Source organism: Theropithecus gelada, chromosome 16 (assembly GCF_003255815.1).
Source record: "Theropithecus gelada isolate Dixy chromosome 16, Tgel_1.0, whole genome shotgun sequence".
NCBI classification, from domain to species: Eukaryota; Metazoa; Chordata; class Mammalia; order Primates; family Cercopithecidae; genus Theropithecus; species Theropithecus gelada.
Window position 1 is genome coordinate 14,125,321 of NC_037684.1, and position 13,641 is coordinate 14,138,961.

At 37.8% G+C, this 13,641-nt stretch overlaps 1 protein-coding gene across 2 annotated transcripts in view; it reads right to left on the reverse strand.

The window, feature by feature from the left end:
• Nucleotides 1-950: 950 nt before the first annotated feature.
• DHX40 (DEAH-box helicase 40) overlaps nt 951-13,641 on the reverse strand; it is a 45,760-nt gene continuing 33,069 nt past the window's right edge. For both annotated transcript variants that reach the window (XM_025363356.1, XM_025363355.1), the window contains 6 exons: nt 11,026-11,140; nt 10,395-10,503; nt 7,289-7,383; nt 4,120-4,189; nt 3,630-3,858; nt 951-2,262 (listed from right to left, as the gene is read on the reverse strand). In XM_025363356.1, the coding sequence (XP_025219141.1) occupies nt 2,123-2,262; nt 3,630-3,858; nt 4,120-4,189; nt 7,289-7,383; nt 10,395-10,503; nt 11,026-11,140 (758 nt within the window). In that variant the 3' untranslated portion in view covers nt 951-2,122. The remainder of the gene's footprint in view (nt 2,263-3,629; nt 3,859-4,119; nt 4,190-7,288; nt 7,384-10,394; nt 10,504-11,025; nt 11,141-13,641) is intronic.

The following is a 13,641-nucleotide window of genomic DNA, read 5'->3' on the forward strand; positions in this document are numbered from 1 at the left end:
ACAATATAATACCAACAAATATAGAAAAGAGTTAGAAAAAAAAAATCACCATTTTGCAGCCATAAGAATAAAATGGATTCAGGCAAGAACCATCAATTGATGGTAAATCTAAAATGTCATATTTTATAAGGAACAATATATTTTATATAATAAAAGTATCTCCCCCTCACATTATTTATGAATTAAAAGGATAACCAGGTTGATATAATTTAAAAAGCACCCTAATAAGTAATTAAAATTAATACCACCAGTAAGGGGAAAATGCCATGTACCTCCAGATGTGATACCATGACACTACTACTTATGCAGTATTCTAGTTAAAAATGCATAACCATGAAGAAACATTGGAGAAACCCAAATTGAGAACATTCTATAAAATAACTAGCCTGTATTATTTTACAATGTTAATGCTGTGAAAGATAAGGACTGAGGACTCTTTCCAGATTAAGAGACTAAATATAATACATGATCCTAGACTAAATGTTGAACTACAGAAAAATGCCATAAAGGACATTACCAAAACAACTGATATAATTTGAGTGTGATGTGTAGATTCAGAATGTTTGCTTAATATTTACTAAACTAGAAGAGCTTTCATTCCAAGAATCCACACACACTCCCATCACGTCTAAGGAAACGCCCTTATACAATACACCTGAGAAGAGAGACTGACAGAACTAAATGATTAATATGTGCTAATAACAGTGTCTAGAGCACTAAAAATAAAAATGAACAAATTAAAACACTGGAAAGGTTTGGAGAAACCATCATCACTCACCTTACTTTAGGGACAAATACATGAATTTGGGTCCTTGTGATTTTTGATAAAGATTTCAAGTTTCTATTATTGAACATAAAACTAGATTCCAAAGGAAATAACTAGAAGAGTTATTGATAAAAAATTTAGATTCTTAACTTTTACACAAAATATCTAAAAACACACATTATAATGTCTTTTGAATTTTAATGACACTAATAGCTTTATTTAACAAACATTGAGTGACTACTATGTGCAAAGCACTATGCTAGGTGCATGAAAGATACAAAGATGAAAATAGACAGTCCCTGCCCACGAGGAGCGTATAATCTAGTGAGGGAGACACATACACAAATAACTAGAATACAAGGCAGTAAACAAGAGTGGGCAAGTGCTGAGTGTGGCCTGAGTGTGATACTAACTAGCCTCAAGGTTCCAATTTGAAACATGATGAAATAGTGTTGCCTGCTTTGAAAATCCCATCCCAAGTTTGGCATAATGGAAGTTAAATGGCCCTTCCCAAGCAGGTGGAAATAACAGAGTAGGCCAGGTGGAGGGGCTGCTTGAAAGTACTATCACACCTACATACATGGTGCTGATATAAGTACGTAGGTACAGCTAAAAAAGAACTTATATGTGTATATATATATATATATATATATATCATCTGTCCTTTGGTTAATGGCTATAGCTACTGTTTTAAACAATATACTTTGATATAAAAAGGAATTTGTATAATCCCAGAAAAATCAATTTAAGGATTAATATTAATTCAAGAAAGAATCCTGCCATAGGCAATTTTATTTACTAACTGATTAAGTCTTTTCTCTAAGTATCTATAAAGCTCTGTAGCAATTAAATGGTTAGACATCTAAGTATTGCTGAGTAGAAACCTCTTATGTTCAGCCTTCTGAAAGAAATGGTCACATACCTGATATATAGCACTATTCTAACAGCAACAAGAAGGCCTTAAAGAGATTTTAAGGAAAATAATTTTTAATGCTTCAATGCAAATGGAGTACACGCTGATTAAATACAACTCAATGTTCTTTGAAAACATCTCAATGACAGCGTTTGATACCAGTTAAGGCCAGCAAAACTGTACTGAGGAAAATATTACATGTACTGTCTTTCATTGGTTTCATGTATCATTGCTTATGACTATGGCAACCCAATCTTTTCTTTGACATTTGCATTTATGGGAACTGATGAGCTTTGATTTATGAGCTTTGATTTGCTTTAGTTCATAGGCCAATAACAAGTGCTGACCACTTCCTCTTGGTAGTGCTGTCTGAAATAACTGGCAAAGTAGAAGCACATTTCCTGGCTGCTTTTCCTACTTCCTGAATTGGAGGATTCACCACTTTAGCCTGTTTCCTTCCGTGTGTCACTGTGGTCCTGGGTCCTCTGCTGCTTTCTCTCAAGGAAACGAGCCCGTGCATCAGATATGGATTTGTCATCATTTCTTCTTTGCATTTTCTTTAAGACGTCTTTTGATATTCCATCTGAAAACATTATAAATTAATCCAATAAAACTTAGCTTTGAGAATCAGTACTAGAAATGTTAAAAGAAAGAGAAGCCCTGATTTTTCAATGTTAACAAAGTAAAAAGAATAAAGAGAAAATTAAATTTTGCCCTTTCAAAAGCAATGTAGTCTATGGTTACAAAATTAAGAGCACCAAGGTCAATGAGTCAGAAAACCTGACCCTAATTCAAGCATGTGGCACAGTGTTATAATACTGTAATAAAACACCTAGTGGCTAACATTTCTAAAGACTTTTCTATGATTTCTTGGGCAAAACTCTTCATCATTCTATTTTTCAGTGATGTCAAATAAAGAAAATACAACATGCTTCATGATTCAACCTCAAAAAGCTTTACTAAAAAGTTTTCTGTATATGTGAGCTGATAAACTTTCTGTCCTATTTCAGTACCACAACTATTTATGCCTCCCAATCAGGGTCCTAATATTTCATAGAAAAAGCTCCTTGGGGCCGGGCGCGGTGGCTCAAGCCTGTAATCCCAGCACTTTGGGAGGCCGAGACGGGCGGATCACGAGGTCAGGAGATCAAGACCATCCTGGTTAACATGGTGAAACCCCGTCTCTACTAAAAAATACAAAAAACTAGCCGGGCGAGGTGGCGGGCGTCTCTAGTCCCAGCTACTCGGGAGGCTGAGACGAGAATGGAGTAAACCCGGGAGGCGGAGCTTGCAGTGAGCTGAGATCCGGCCACCGCACTCCAGCCTGGGCTACAGAGCGAGACTCCGTCTCAAAAAAAAAAAAAAAAAAAAAAGAAAAAGCTCCTTGGATATACAAAATTAGCCAGGCATGGTGGCGCATGCCTGTAATCCAGCTACTCAGGAGGCTGCGGCAGGAGAATAGCTTGAACTGGGAGGTGGAGGCTGCAGTGAGCCAAAATCGTGTGTCTCAAAGAAGAAAAAGAAAGACTAGAGAGAGAGAGAGAGAGAGAGCGCCCCTTGGAAACAAAGGGAATTCTGAGTTAATAATGCACAAATCATATATGTATATGTATGTATATGTGTGTGTGTGTGTGTGTATATATATATATTTTAGAGATAGTGCCTCACTCTGTCACCCCCAGGCTGGAGTGCACTGGTGAAATGACAGTTCACTGCAGCCTCAAACTCCTGGGTTCAAGCGATCTTCCTGCTTCAGCCTCCCAAGTCACTGGGACTATAGGTGCACACCAACATGCCTGGCTATTTTTTTTTTTTTTTTTTTTTTGATAGAGATGGGGTCTCACCACATTGCCCAGGTCGGTCACAACATTTTTATAAACAAAAATAGTAAAGTACTACTAGGAAGCAGTATGGCATAGTGCTTAAAAATAGAACAAATGATTTACTCACCCTTTAGCTGCTTTACATTTTCCTTATTTGTCCATCTCCTTCTTGCATCTTCTCTCACTTCACGTCGAGCCACACTGCTCAAATCATGTGCGTTAAACTCATGCAACTTGGGTAACAAGTCTCTTACCCATTCATAACGGATTGGGCATACAATTCTTGCGTAGACTTTGGTGGTAACCAATACCTCATGAAAAATGATCCATTCAAGTTTGGTTTCCTGTTCATGAAGCTATACAAAACATTTCTTTTAAGGATGATAACTCAATAACCTGCCCTATTCCACATTAGACCAACCAGATAGTCCAAACCCTTCTCAATTAATTCCTATCTTCTTCAATCAGGAGGCATGGGCCAACCAATACCCTTATAGATCTATGTAATATAGATATATGTACATTTAACCCCAAAGTGAAAAGTAGAAGACATTTGTATATTACTTATTTCTACAACTTTACAAATTTCTTCCCTTTATTAAAACTGAACTACTTACCGCTGAGGAAGGATGAATGTGAACTGGGCTTCCACGCCCATCCATTGTGCAAAATGTTCTCCCAACAGATCTATAAACAGAAAAACAAAATGATAAAGACTACAACAGTAAAGCAATGAAGTAAATGAAGCATTACATTCAGCAATGAACAATTACAGTATGTTCTATTACGAAGAGCATTATAAGCAGAGGCTTACATTTATTCAACTGTCACTACAACCTCTGTACCAATTCATCTTAAATTAATTATACAAGTTAAACAGTCACTACAATTAGGTATAAGGAATCAGTAGTAATATTAACAATAATCTGTGAGCTTTGAGAGCCAGGAACTTTATTAAAAGGTCAAACCTGAAACTCAAATAAATTAGCTAGACTTCTCAAGATCACCAGCCCTAACGCATGGTAAAACCAAGTCCTAAAAGGTTCTTCTGTCTTAAATACGGTTTATGTTATATTATGCTGCATCTCTTTTTAAAGGGATGATTTTTCACTACTCTAGAACTTGACAATTAGTTAATCTATCATTTTTCTAATTCATGCCCTTATTTTCTTCTACATTTCCCTACCTATCATTCCAAAAAACTTGTCAAAATAATAACCCTAGTTCGTCATAATTTATTTCCTATAGTACTTTGTATGTATTCATAGTATAACCCAGATCAGACTGCATTGTAATTATTCACTTACATATCTGTACCCTCCATTAGACTCAGGTATCATCAAGAATGATGTAAGGACTCATGTTACTCTACCTTTCTATTTTTAGTACCTGCCCAGTGTTTGGCATACAGCGGGTAATCAAGACATACCATATTTTTAAAAGTGTGAAACAATCGGAATTTACAGAAAAGTTGCAAGTAAAAAACCTTTTTTTTTTGTTGAGGCGGAGTCTCGCTCTGTCGCCCAGGCTGGAGTACAACAGCACGATCTGGGCTCACTGCAAGCTCTACCTCCCAGGTTCACCCCATTATCCTGCCTCAGCCTCCTGAGTAGCTGGCAATACAGTCACCCGCTACCACGCCCAGCTAATTTTTTTTGTATTTTTAGTGGAGACAAGGTTTCACCATGTTAGCCAGGGTGGTCTCGATCTCCTGATCTTGTGATCCAGCCACCTCAGCCTCGCAAAGTGCTGGGATTATAGGCGTGAGCCACCGTGCCCGACCAAAAAAATATTTTTTACCTGAATGATTTGACAGTAAGCTGCCAACCTAATACCCCATCATCCCCAAATACTTGAGTGTGCACTTCCTACAATCAACAATCAAGAACATTCTCTGACATGACTATAAGCATCAAAACCAGAAAATTAACACTGATACATTACTAACATCTAATCCTCAGACCCCACTGACATTTCACTGAATGTCTTAATATCCTTTATAGCAAAAGGATGTAATTCAGAAGCATACATTGCCTTTATTTTTCATTTCCCTTTAGTCTCCTTCATTCTGGAATACTTCCTCAGTCTTTGACTTTCATGATCTTGGCACCCTTAAAGATGTCAAGGCTAGTTACTGTGTGGTATGTCACTCAATTTGAGTTTGTCTGTTTCAGGATGATTAGATTCAGGTTATGCATCTTTAGCAGGAATATCACAGACATAATGCTGTGTTTTTCTCATTGTATCCTATTAGGAAGAACATGATTTTGATTTACTTCATTATGTTCACTTTGATTGCTTGATTTAGGTAGCATATACCAGGAATCTCCACTGTAAAGTTACTTTTTGCTTTTGTAATTAACAAAAATTTTATGGAGAGGTGCTTGTAAACAATTCCATTTCTCATTAAACTTTTACTCCTTTATTTATACCACGATAGACATATGATTTCACATTTTATTAAGTCCATAATAATCCACTATTATCATTACTTATTTTGATGCTTAAAGTATCTCATATTTGATCACTTGGGGCCTCTTCATGCTGGCTCCTATATTCTTCTGACATAGCCTCAACCTTTGGTAATCACTTCTTTATTTGCTGGCAAAATAATATGTTCTGGGCTCATCTTGGATTTTCCCAGCCCCATTTCTCCAAAGACCCCTGATTCCTTTAAGTGGCAGATGGATGTCCCAAGTCAAGATCTGGGCACTACATCTATTCATTGTTATTATCTCAGAGCTAGGGCATATATACATATAAATATTTACATACATACAAAGACACATATATACACCCACTAACATCTATTTTTATTCCAGTGTCCGTCCATGCATCCATCTATAATGAAACCCATAACTTCATAATGATACTCTGAAATTTCAATCCAACAGCACAGAGATCATTCCTATTTTCTCACTTTCGGTATTTCTAACTCCCTTCACCATTATCACTTACAGAGTTATGTGATCAATTCCTCTGTATTTAATGAATCTCCATCACCATCACTGTTGCCCTTTATCTATAAAGATGCCTTCCTCACTACACTCAGACTGATGCCCCAAACCAAATAACCCCTCCCTACCCTTGCTCAAGCTCTAACACTCCATGCCAAGCTACCCTTCCTCAGGGATGCTATGCTCAACCTACTTGGCTTTCACACTATAGACAGGGCCACCCCTCTGTAAGAAAACTCTTGTTACTTGCCTTAAGTGAAGATAACCCATGCTGGACAGCCACCCTACAAACATACCCCTCCTACCCTACCTGAGCTCTAATACCACATTCTGGCCGGGCGCGGTGGCTCAAGCCTGTAATCCCAGCACTTTGGGAGGCCGAGACGGGCGGATCACGAGGTCAGGAGATCGAGACTATCCTGGCTAACATGGTGAAACCCCGTCTCTATTAAGAAATACAAAAAACTAGCCGGGCGAGGTGGCGGGCGCCTGTAGTCCCAGCTCCTCGGGAGGCTGAGGCCGGAGAATGGCGTGAACCTGGGAGGCGGAGCTTGCAGTGAGCTGAGATCCGGCCACTGCACTCCAGCCTGGGTAACAGAGCAAGACTCCGTCTCAAAAAAAAAAAAAAAAAAAAAAAAAAAAAAAAAAAAAAAAAAAAAAAATACCACATTCTGAGCCACTGCAGCTGTCCCTGGTCATTGTAATTCACATCATAATCATCACAGAGCTTAAATCAAATCTTCAATGTTTAATATTAAATAGTCCAATATTATAGTTAGTCAAATACAGTATTATATCTTGATCCATCTCTCAAGTCCTTATTGCTTACCTTCGAGCTACATTTTTGAAATAGCCTGCACAAAGACACCTTCGTAGTACTTCATGTTTAGGGCCTTCAAAGGTCTCTCTTGGGAAATCACTTTGCTGTAAAAAGAATATATAGAGTGGTAAATCTCACAGTACAATTTGAAATAATCTTTTATTTTGAAAAACCCCCATTTCTAAAGACCTCTGTTTCTGGCCAACATAGATTAAGAGAGACCACATTTACCCTTCCACCTAAAACCAAAAAAATGGACAAAACATATGAAATAATGATTTCCAAAACACTGTAATATCAGGCAATAAAGGACAGAGACAGGAAATAAATGCAGTATGCCCAACAACTGCCCCAACTTCAGCCTTAAGAAAGACTGCAGACCAAGATACAGGGAAGTGAAGCCCAAATGGAACTCAGAGAACTCCCTGGGTTAGAGAGACAAAGCTGGGAGTCCAGGAAGAGCAACATGGCTAGAATTCACAGACCAAGAGTTCAGGAGAGAAGAGAAGTGTACAAAGACACAACTCCAGAGAGATGCAGAAGGTCCTCCTCAAGTGTTGAGCTGAATAGTGATTAGCACATGAATGTGAGGAAACTACCAGCCCAAGAAAAGAACCACTTAAAAGGATAAGAAGTAAGGGCATGGTGTTTTCACAGGGCTAGTAATGGTGCCTGTTCCTATAAGCCACATGAAAATACTACACCACAATAATTCGTGTGATGTTAGGAAGAGTACTCAGATGGGCCTTGCCTCAGTAGAGGGGAATAACTAGCACTGCACTTAGCACTGCTCTGATTCCACCTAACAAATCATGCAAGCAAGATCCAAAAAGAAAGATCAAAGACCATTTTCAAGTAACTAGAACACAAAAATATCCAGCACCCAACAAGGTGAAATTCACAATGTTTGGCATCCGCTGAAAAATTATCAGGTATGATGTAAAGCAAAAAAGCACAATCCATAATGAGAACATCAATCAAAATCAACCTAGAACTGACACAGATTTAATTATATTTTATTATAATTTTCTGTATAGCTGGATTACGTATGTTCAAAAAGTAGAGACCTGAAAAATAAAATGTAAAAATTTAAAGACTGAAATCCAACATCTGGAAGTGAAAATACAACACCTGAGATGACAAATATACTAGATGGGATTAATGGCAGATTAGACTAGACACTGCAGGAGAAAAGATTAATGAACTTGAAGACAAGGCAAACAGAAAACATTCGCAGCGAAACAGAGAAAGTATAATAGTGGTTTCCAGAGGTTGGAGAAAGAAGATAATGGGTAAGTTTTTTTGTTTTTGTTTTGAGTCAAGGTCTTACTCTGTCACCCAAGCCGGAGTGAAGTTCTGTGATCACAGCTCACTGTAGCCTGGATCTTCTAGGCTCAAGCAATCCTCTACCACAGCCTACTGAGTAGCTGAGACTACAGGTGTGTGACACAACCCCTGGCCAATTTTTTTTTTTTTTTTTTTTTTTAGTAGAGACAAGGTCTCGCTGTGTTGCCCAGGCTGGTCTCAAACTTGCTGGGCTCAAGTGATCCCCCTACCTCGGCTTCTCAAAGTGCTAGAATTATAGGCGTGAGCTACCATGCCCTGTCGGGAATGGGGAGTTATTGTTGAATGGTTATGGAGTTTTATTATAGTATGGGATGATAAAAAAAGTTCTGGAGATGGAGAAGTGGTAAGGGTTGCACAACATTGTGAATGTTTTAAGTGTACACTGACCTGTACACATAAAAACAGTAAAAAAAAATTTTTTTTTGAGACACGGTGTTGCTCTGTTGCCCAGGCTAGAGTGTGGTGGCATCATACCTCACTGCAACCTCGAACTCCTGGGCTCAAGTGATCCTTCTGCCTCAGCCTCATGAGTAGCCAACACTACAGGTGTGTGCCAACATAACCAGCTAATTATTTTAATTTTTTGTAGAGACAGGTCTCACTGTTTCTCAGGCTGGTCTTGAACTCCTGGCCTCAAGTGGTCGTCCCACTTTGGCCTCCCAAAGCATTGGGATTACAGGGGTAAATCACCAATGCCCAGTAGAGGTAAATTTTATATTAAATATTTTACCAAAATAAGATATGTAAATTGAAAAATAATCATGAGGAGTAAAAGATGCCAAAGAGCATATGCTGTTTGATTCCATTTATGTAAGATGCTAGTAAATGCAAACTTATATACAGTAAGTCCTCAATGTCAATAAGTTCTTAAAAACTGTAAAGTTAAGCAAAATTTTTAAGATTTTTTTTTTTCTCATCAGTGTTAAAACAATGGTGAATAAAGCAATTTTTTTCTAGGGCCTGCTGTATATCATTTTGCTTAAAGTCACAGTTTCCAAGAAACTACTGATGACATTAAGTGAGGACTTACTGGATAATGACAGAAAGCAGATCAGTGGTTACCTGAGTAGGTGAGGCAGGAGGGCCTGCTAGGTGAGACAATGGATTATGACAGGGAATGAGGCCAGGTGCAGCGGCTTATGCCCATAATCCTAGCACTTTGGGAGGCCAAGGCAGGTGGATCACTTGAGGTCAGGAGTTCGTTGAGACCAGCCTGGCCAACATGGCAAAACCCCGTCTCTACCAAAACTACAAAAATTAGCTGGGCATGGTGATGCAAGCCTGTAATCCCAGCTACTTGGGAGGCTGAGGCAGGAGAATTGCTTAAACCTAGGAGGCGGAGATTGCAGTGAGCCAAGATCATGCCACTGCACTTCAGCCTAGGTGACACACTGAGACTCCGCCTCAAAAAAGAAAAAAAGGGAGGGAATGGGAAAACTGGAAGATGATGGATTTGTCCCATTATCTTGATAACTGTTTTATGCAAATGTCAAAACTCATCAAAGTGTGTATCTTAAATATGTGTAGGTTATTGCACGTCAATTATATATCAGGAAAGCAATTTTTAAATATCTTCATTTCTGCACATACAATTCTTTTATTACTACTAGGAATCTTTCATGGGGTCAGGGAGATGGCTGTACATAGAAACAAATAGAAAGGAAGGGTGGTAGAATAGAAAGGGTGCTAATGTACATCAATGAAAATTCAATATGAAATATTTAGGTCCAAAATGCTATTCAAAAAAAAAAAAAATTACGGCAATCACCTGTTTAAGCTTCCTGATTAGTTCTCGAAGTTGAGCTTCCACACGAAATGCAGAAAATAAGCACCTCCAATGAATCCAGTGTTTTTGGCACCATGAAGCTGGAGCTCCACTGCAAAACAAAAAACTGGTATCTTTAAAATATCTTCTCTAAGTAAAAGACAATCTAAAATTCTCATTTCTATTACAAAAGTGGAAACCCATAAACAACTGTCAGTTCCTTTAGGAGACCTGTCCAAGTACTAAAAAAATTTTAGGAAATTTGAAAAAAACAATTAAATTAATGAGGGTGCCCCTGACTAAATTAAAAAATAATTTGTAAATGAATTTCTTTACTTATATATGCAATAGCAAATATTCAATCATTTTTTAATGTAGACTACCTATATAGAAGCAAAATTCTATAAGGTCATTTTCAGGAAAGGTTTGAGGAGAAAAGAAGATAATCAGTACTATATAATAAATGCCTACTAAGCAACAGTCATCTGACATAGATAACTTCACTGAAATTCAAAATACCTTAAAGTCAATATCATCTTGTGACACTGAACTTTAGTGTCACAAGCCACATAGGTACATATTGGAACCATACATCAAACTGACATTTTCCAGGACAAAGGACTACCTTACATACCTTGATTTGCATTGTTCAAAGATGACAGCTAAAGTTGCAAAGTCATTAAATCCTCCAGCTTTAGTTGCCAATTCTCGATGTCTCTGTTCTGCTTCCTTCTGGTACTCTGGATCAACTAAAATAATTGGAGAGGCAATTCAGTTATACTTTACAGTAAGTGCCGACAATCACTTTGTTTTCAAAAACTTATTAAAATCTGCCTCATCCTCTAGGGTGAAGTAAGGTAGAACTATATTAACTCTTCTTAACTCCTCTTGGGAAGCTCTAATTTCTCCCACAATTCCTTTTTTTCTTTTAATATCACTTTGGAGATTTTACCTGAATAACAACATTATTTCTCCCAATCTATTTGTCTTTTTAAAATAGTATTTGTAATTTACTTTTTAAATTAGTTTTGTTATAAGAGTAATCCATGCTTACAGTTAAAAAAAAGAAATGTAATGGTATAAAAAAATATTATGTGAAAGTTCAATGTTCCCCAGTCACACTACCCATAAAACAATCTTCAAGGCTAACTACTGTTCATTATTTAGTGTGTGTCCTTCCAGGTAATTTCTATGTATATACAAGCATATGTACATAGTGTTTCATTTTTCTATAAATGGAATATATAATCTAAAAATGTTTATTCATTTAACAACAGCTCCATATCAGTACATATAGAATTATTCATTCTCAAAAATAGCAATATAGGGTCAGGTGTGGTAGCTCACGCCTGTAATCCCAGCAATTTGAAAGGCCAAGGCAAGTGGATCAATTGAGCCCAGGAGGTCAAGACAAGTCTAGGCAACAAAGCAAGATCCTGTCTCTACAAAAACTACAAAAATTAGCCAGGCATGGTGATGCACACCTGTAGTCCCAGCTACTCAGGAGGCTGAGGTAGGAGGATCACTTGAGCCTAGGAGGTTGAGGCTACAGTGAGCTGTGATCACATCACTGCACTTTGGCCTGGGTAACAGAGTGAAACCTTGTCTAAAGAAAAAAAAAAAGATACGGTATTCCCCAGGAGTATGGGGAACCTAACACAATTTAACCAGTTCTTATTTATCCAATTCCCAATTGTGGGCAATTAGACATGATCTCCATATATACAGAACTGACCTACTACGAACAATTTCTTTTTTAATGTAATATTGAAGTATAACATGCATACAGAAAATTACACAGGACATAAGTGTGTAGCTCAATTAATATTCACAAACATAACATACCAGTGTACCCAGATCAACAAACAGTATCACTAGCATCTCAACAGCCCCTCTTTATGCCCTCCTTCGAGTAACTACCCATTCCCTTCCACAAGAGTAACTATATCCTGACTTCTAATCCTACAGATGGATTTTGCTCATTTTTAACCTTTGTATAAATGAATCATATAATATGTACTTGATATGTCTGTTTTCTCTTGCTCAACATTATATTTTTGAGATTTATCTGTTACTGACTTTGATACCACTTCCCCTGACCCCATTCAGGACCGATGTGCTCTCTGATTGCCCAAATTCCCCATATAGCACTTTATCCAGGGCTAATCTTTCAGAGTCCCATTTTTTCAAAACTGCATAGGGATCCTTCCTTCGATCTAACACGTCACATCACAATTCCTATTCCCTATACTTATCACAGCTAGATTTAGCAGAGGCACAATGTTGCCTGATTCCAGGGAGCAGCACTTACTACAGAATACAATGTGAATCTGCAAAGCAGCAGTTCCTGTTACTAGGAGGAAAGCAATTTGATTAAATAAAACACTGATGAAGGTATAAAGTCTTCTATCTCATGCTTTAAGTAGCTTCCAACTATGTTACCTAGGTAACAACTGAATGAAGCAGCTAGAAACAATTAAAAAAAAAAAAAAAAAGAATATGATTTATCTCAGACCATACAAATGACCCTGGTAAGGAAAATATATAAATGATTATTAATCTCCATTTCTTGAACTGCTCAGGGATACTAATTTTGCTTTTTGGTTTTTTTTGTTTGTTTATTTTGTTTCGTTTTTTGAGACAGAGTCTCACTATGTTGCCCAGGCTGGAGTGCAGTGGTACAATCTTGGCTCACTGCAACATCCACCTCCCAAGTTCAAGCAACTCTCCTGTCTCAGCCTCCCAAGCAGCTGGGACTACAGGCACACACCACCACACCCAAATACTTTTTAAATTTTTTAGTAGAGATGGGGTTTCACAATATTGGCCAGGTTGGCCTACAACTCCTGACCTCAGGTGATTCGCCCACCCCAGCCTCCAAGAGTGCTGGGATTACAGGCTTGAGCCAACACGCCAGCCAGGGATACTAATTTTTAACCCAAAATATTTTATTTCAAGCACCTAACTGCCGTCCCCCAGAAGATATCATGCCAAAAATCAAACTGCACTAGACTCCAGCATCAACCCCATCCTGGCTCTCAACACTAGGAGGCAAGCCTACCTATGAGTCAGTGCCTCCTGGAATCCCTAGAATCACGGCACCATGCAGTCTGTGTTTGCATGCATTTTTGATAAATTTTAACTTTTTATAATAGATTTGTATATATTTTATGGTAGTAAATTATAAAATAGACTAGTACTAGAATAGGAATTAAAAGAAATTAAAGACTGTATAAGCAAAAACTCAGCT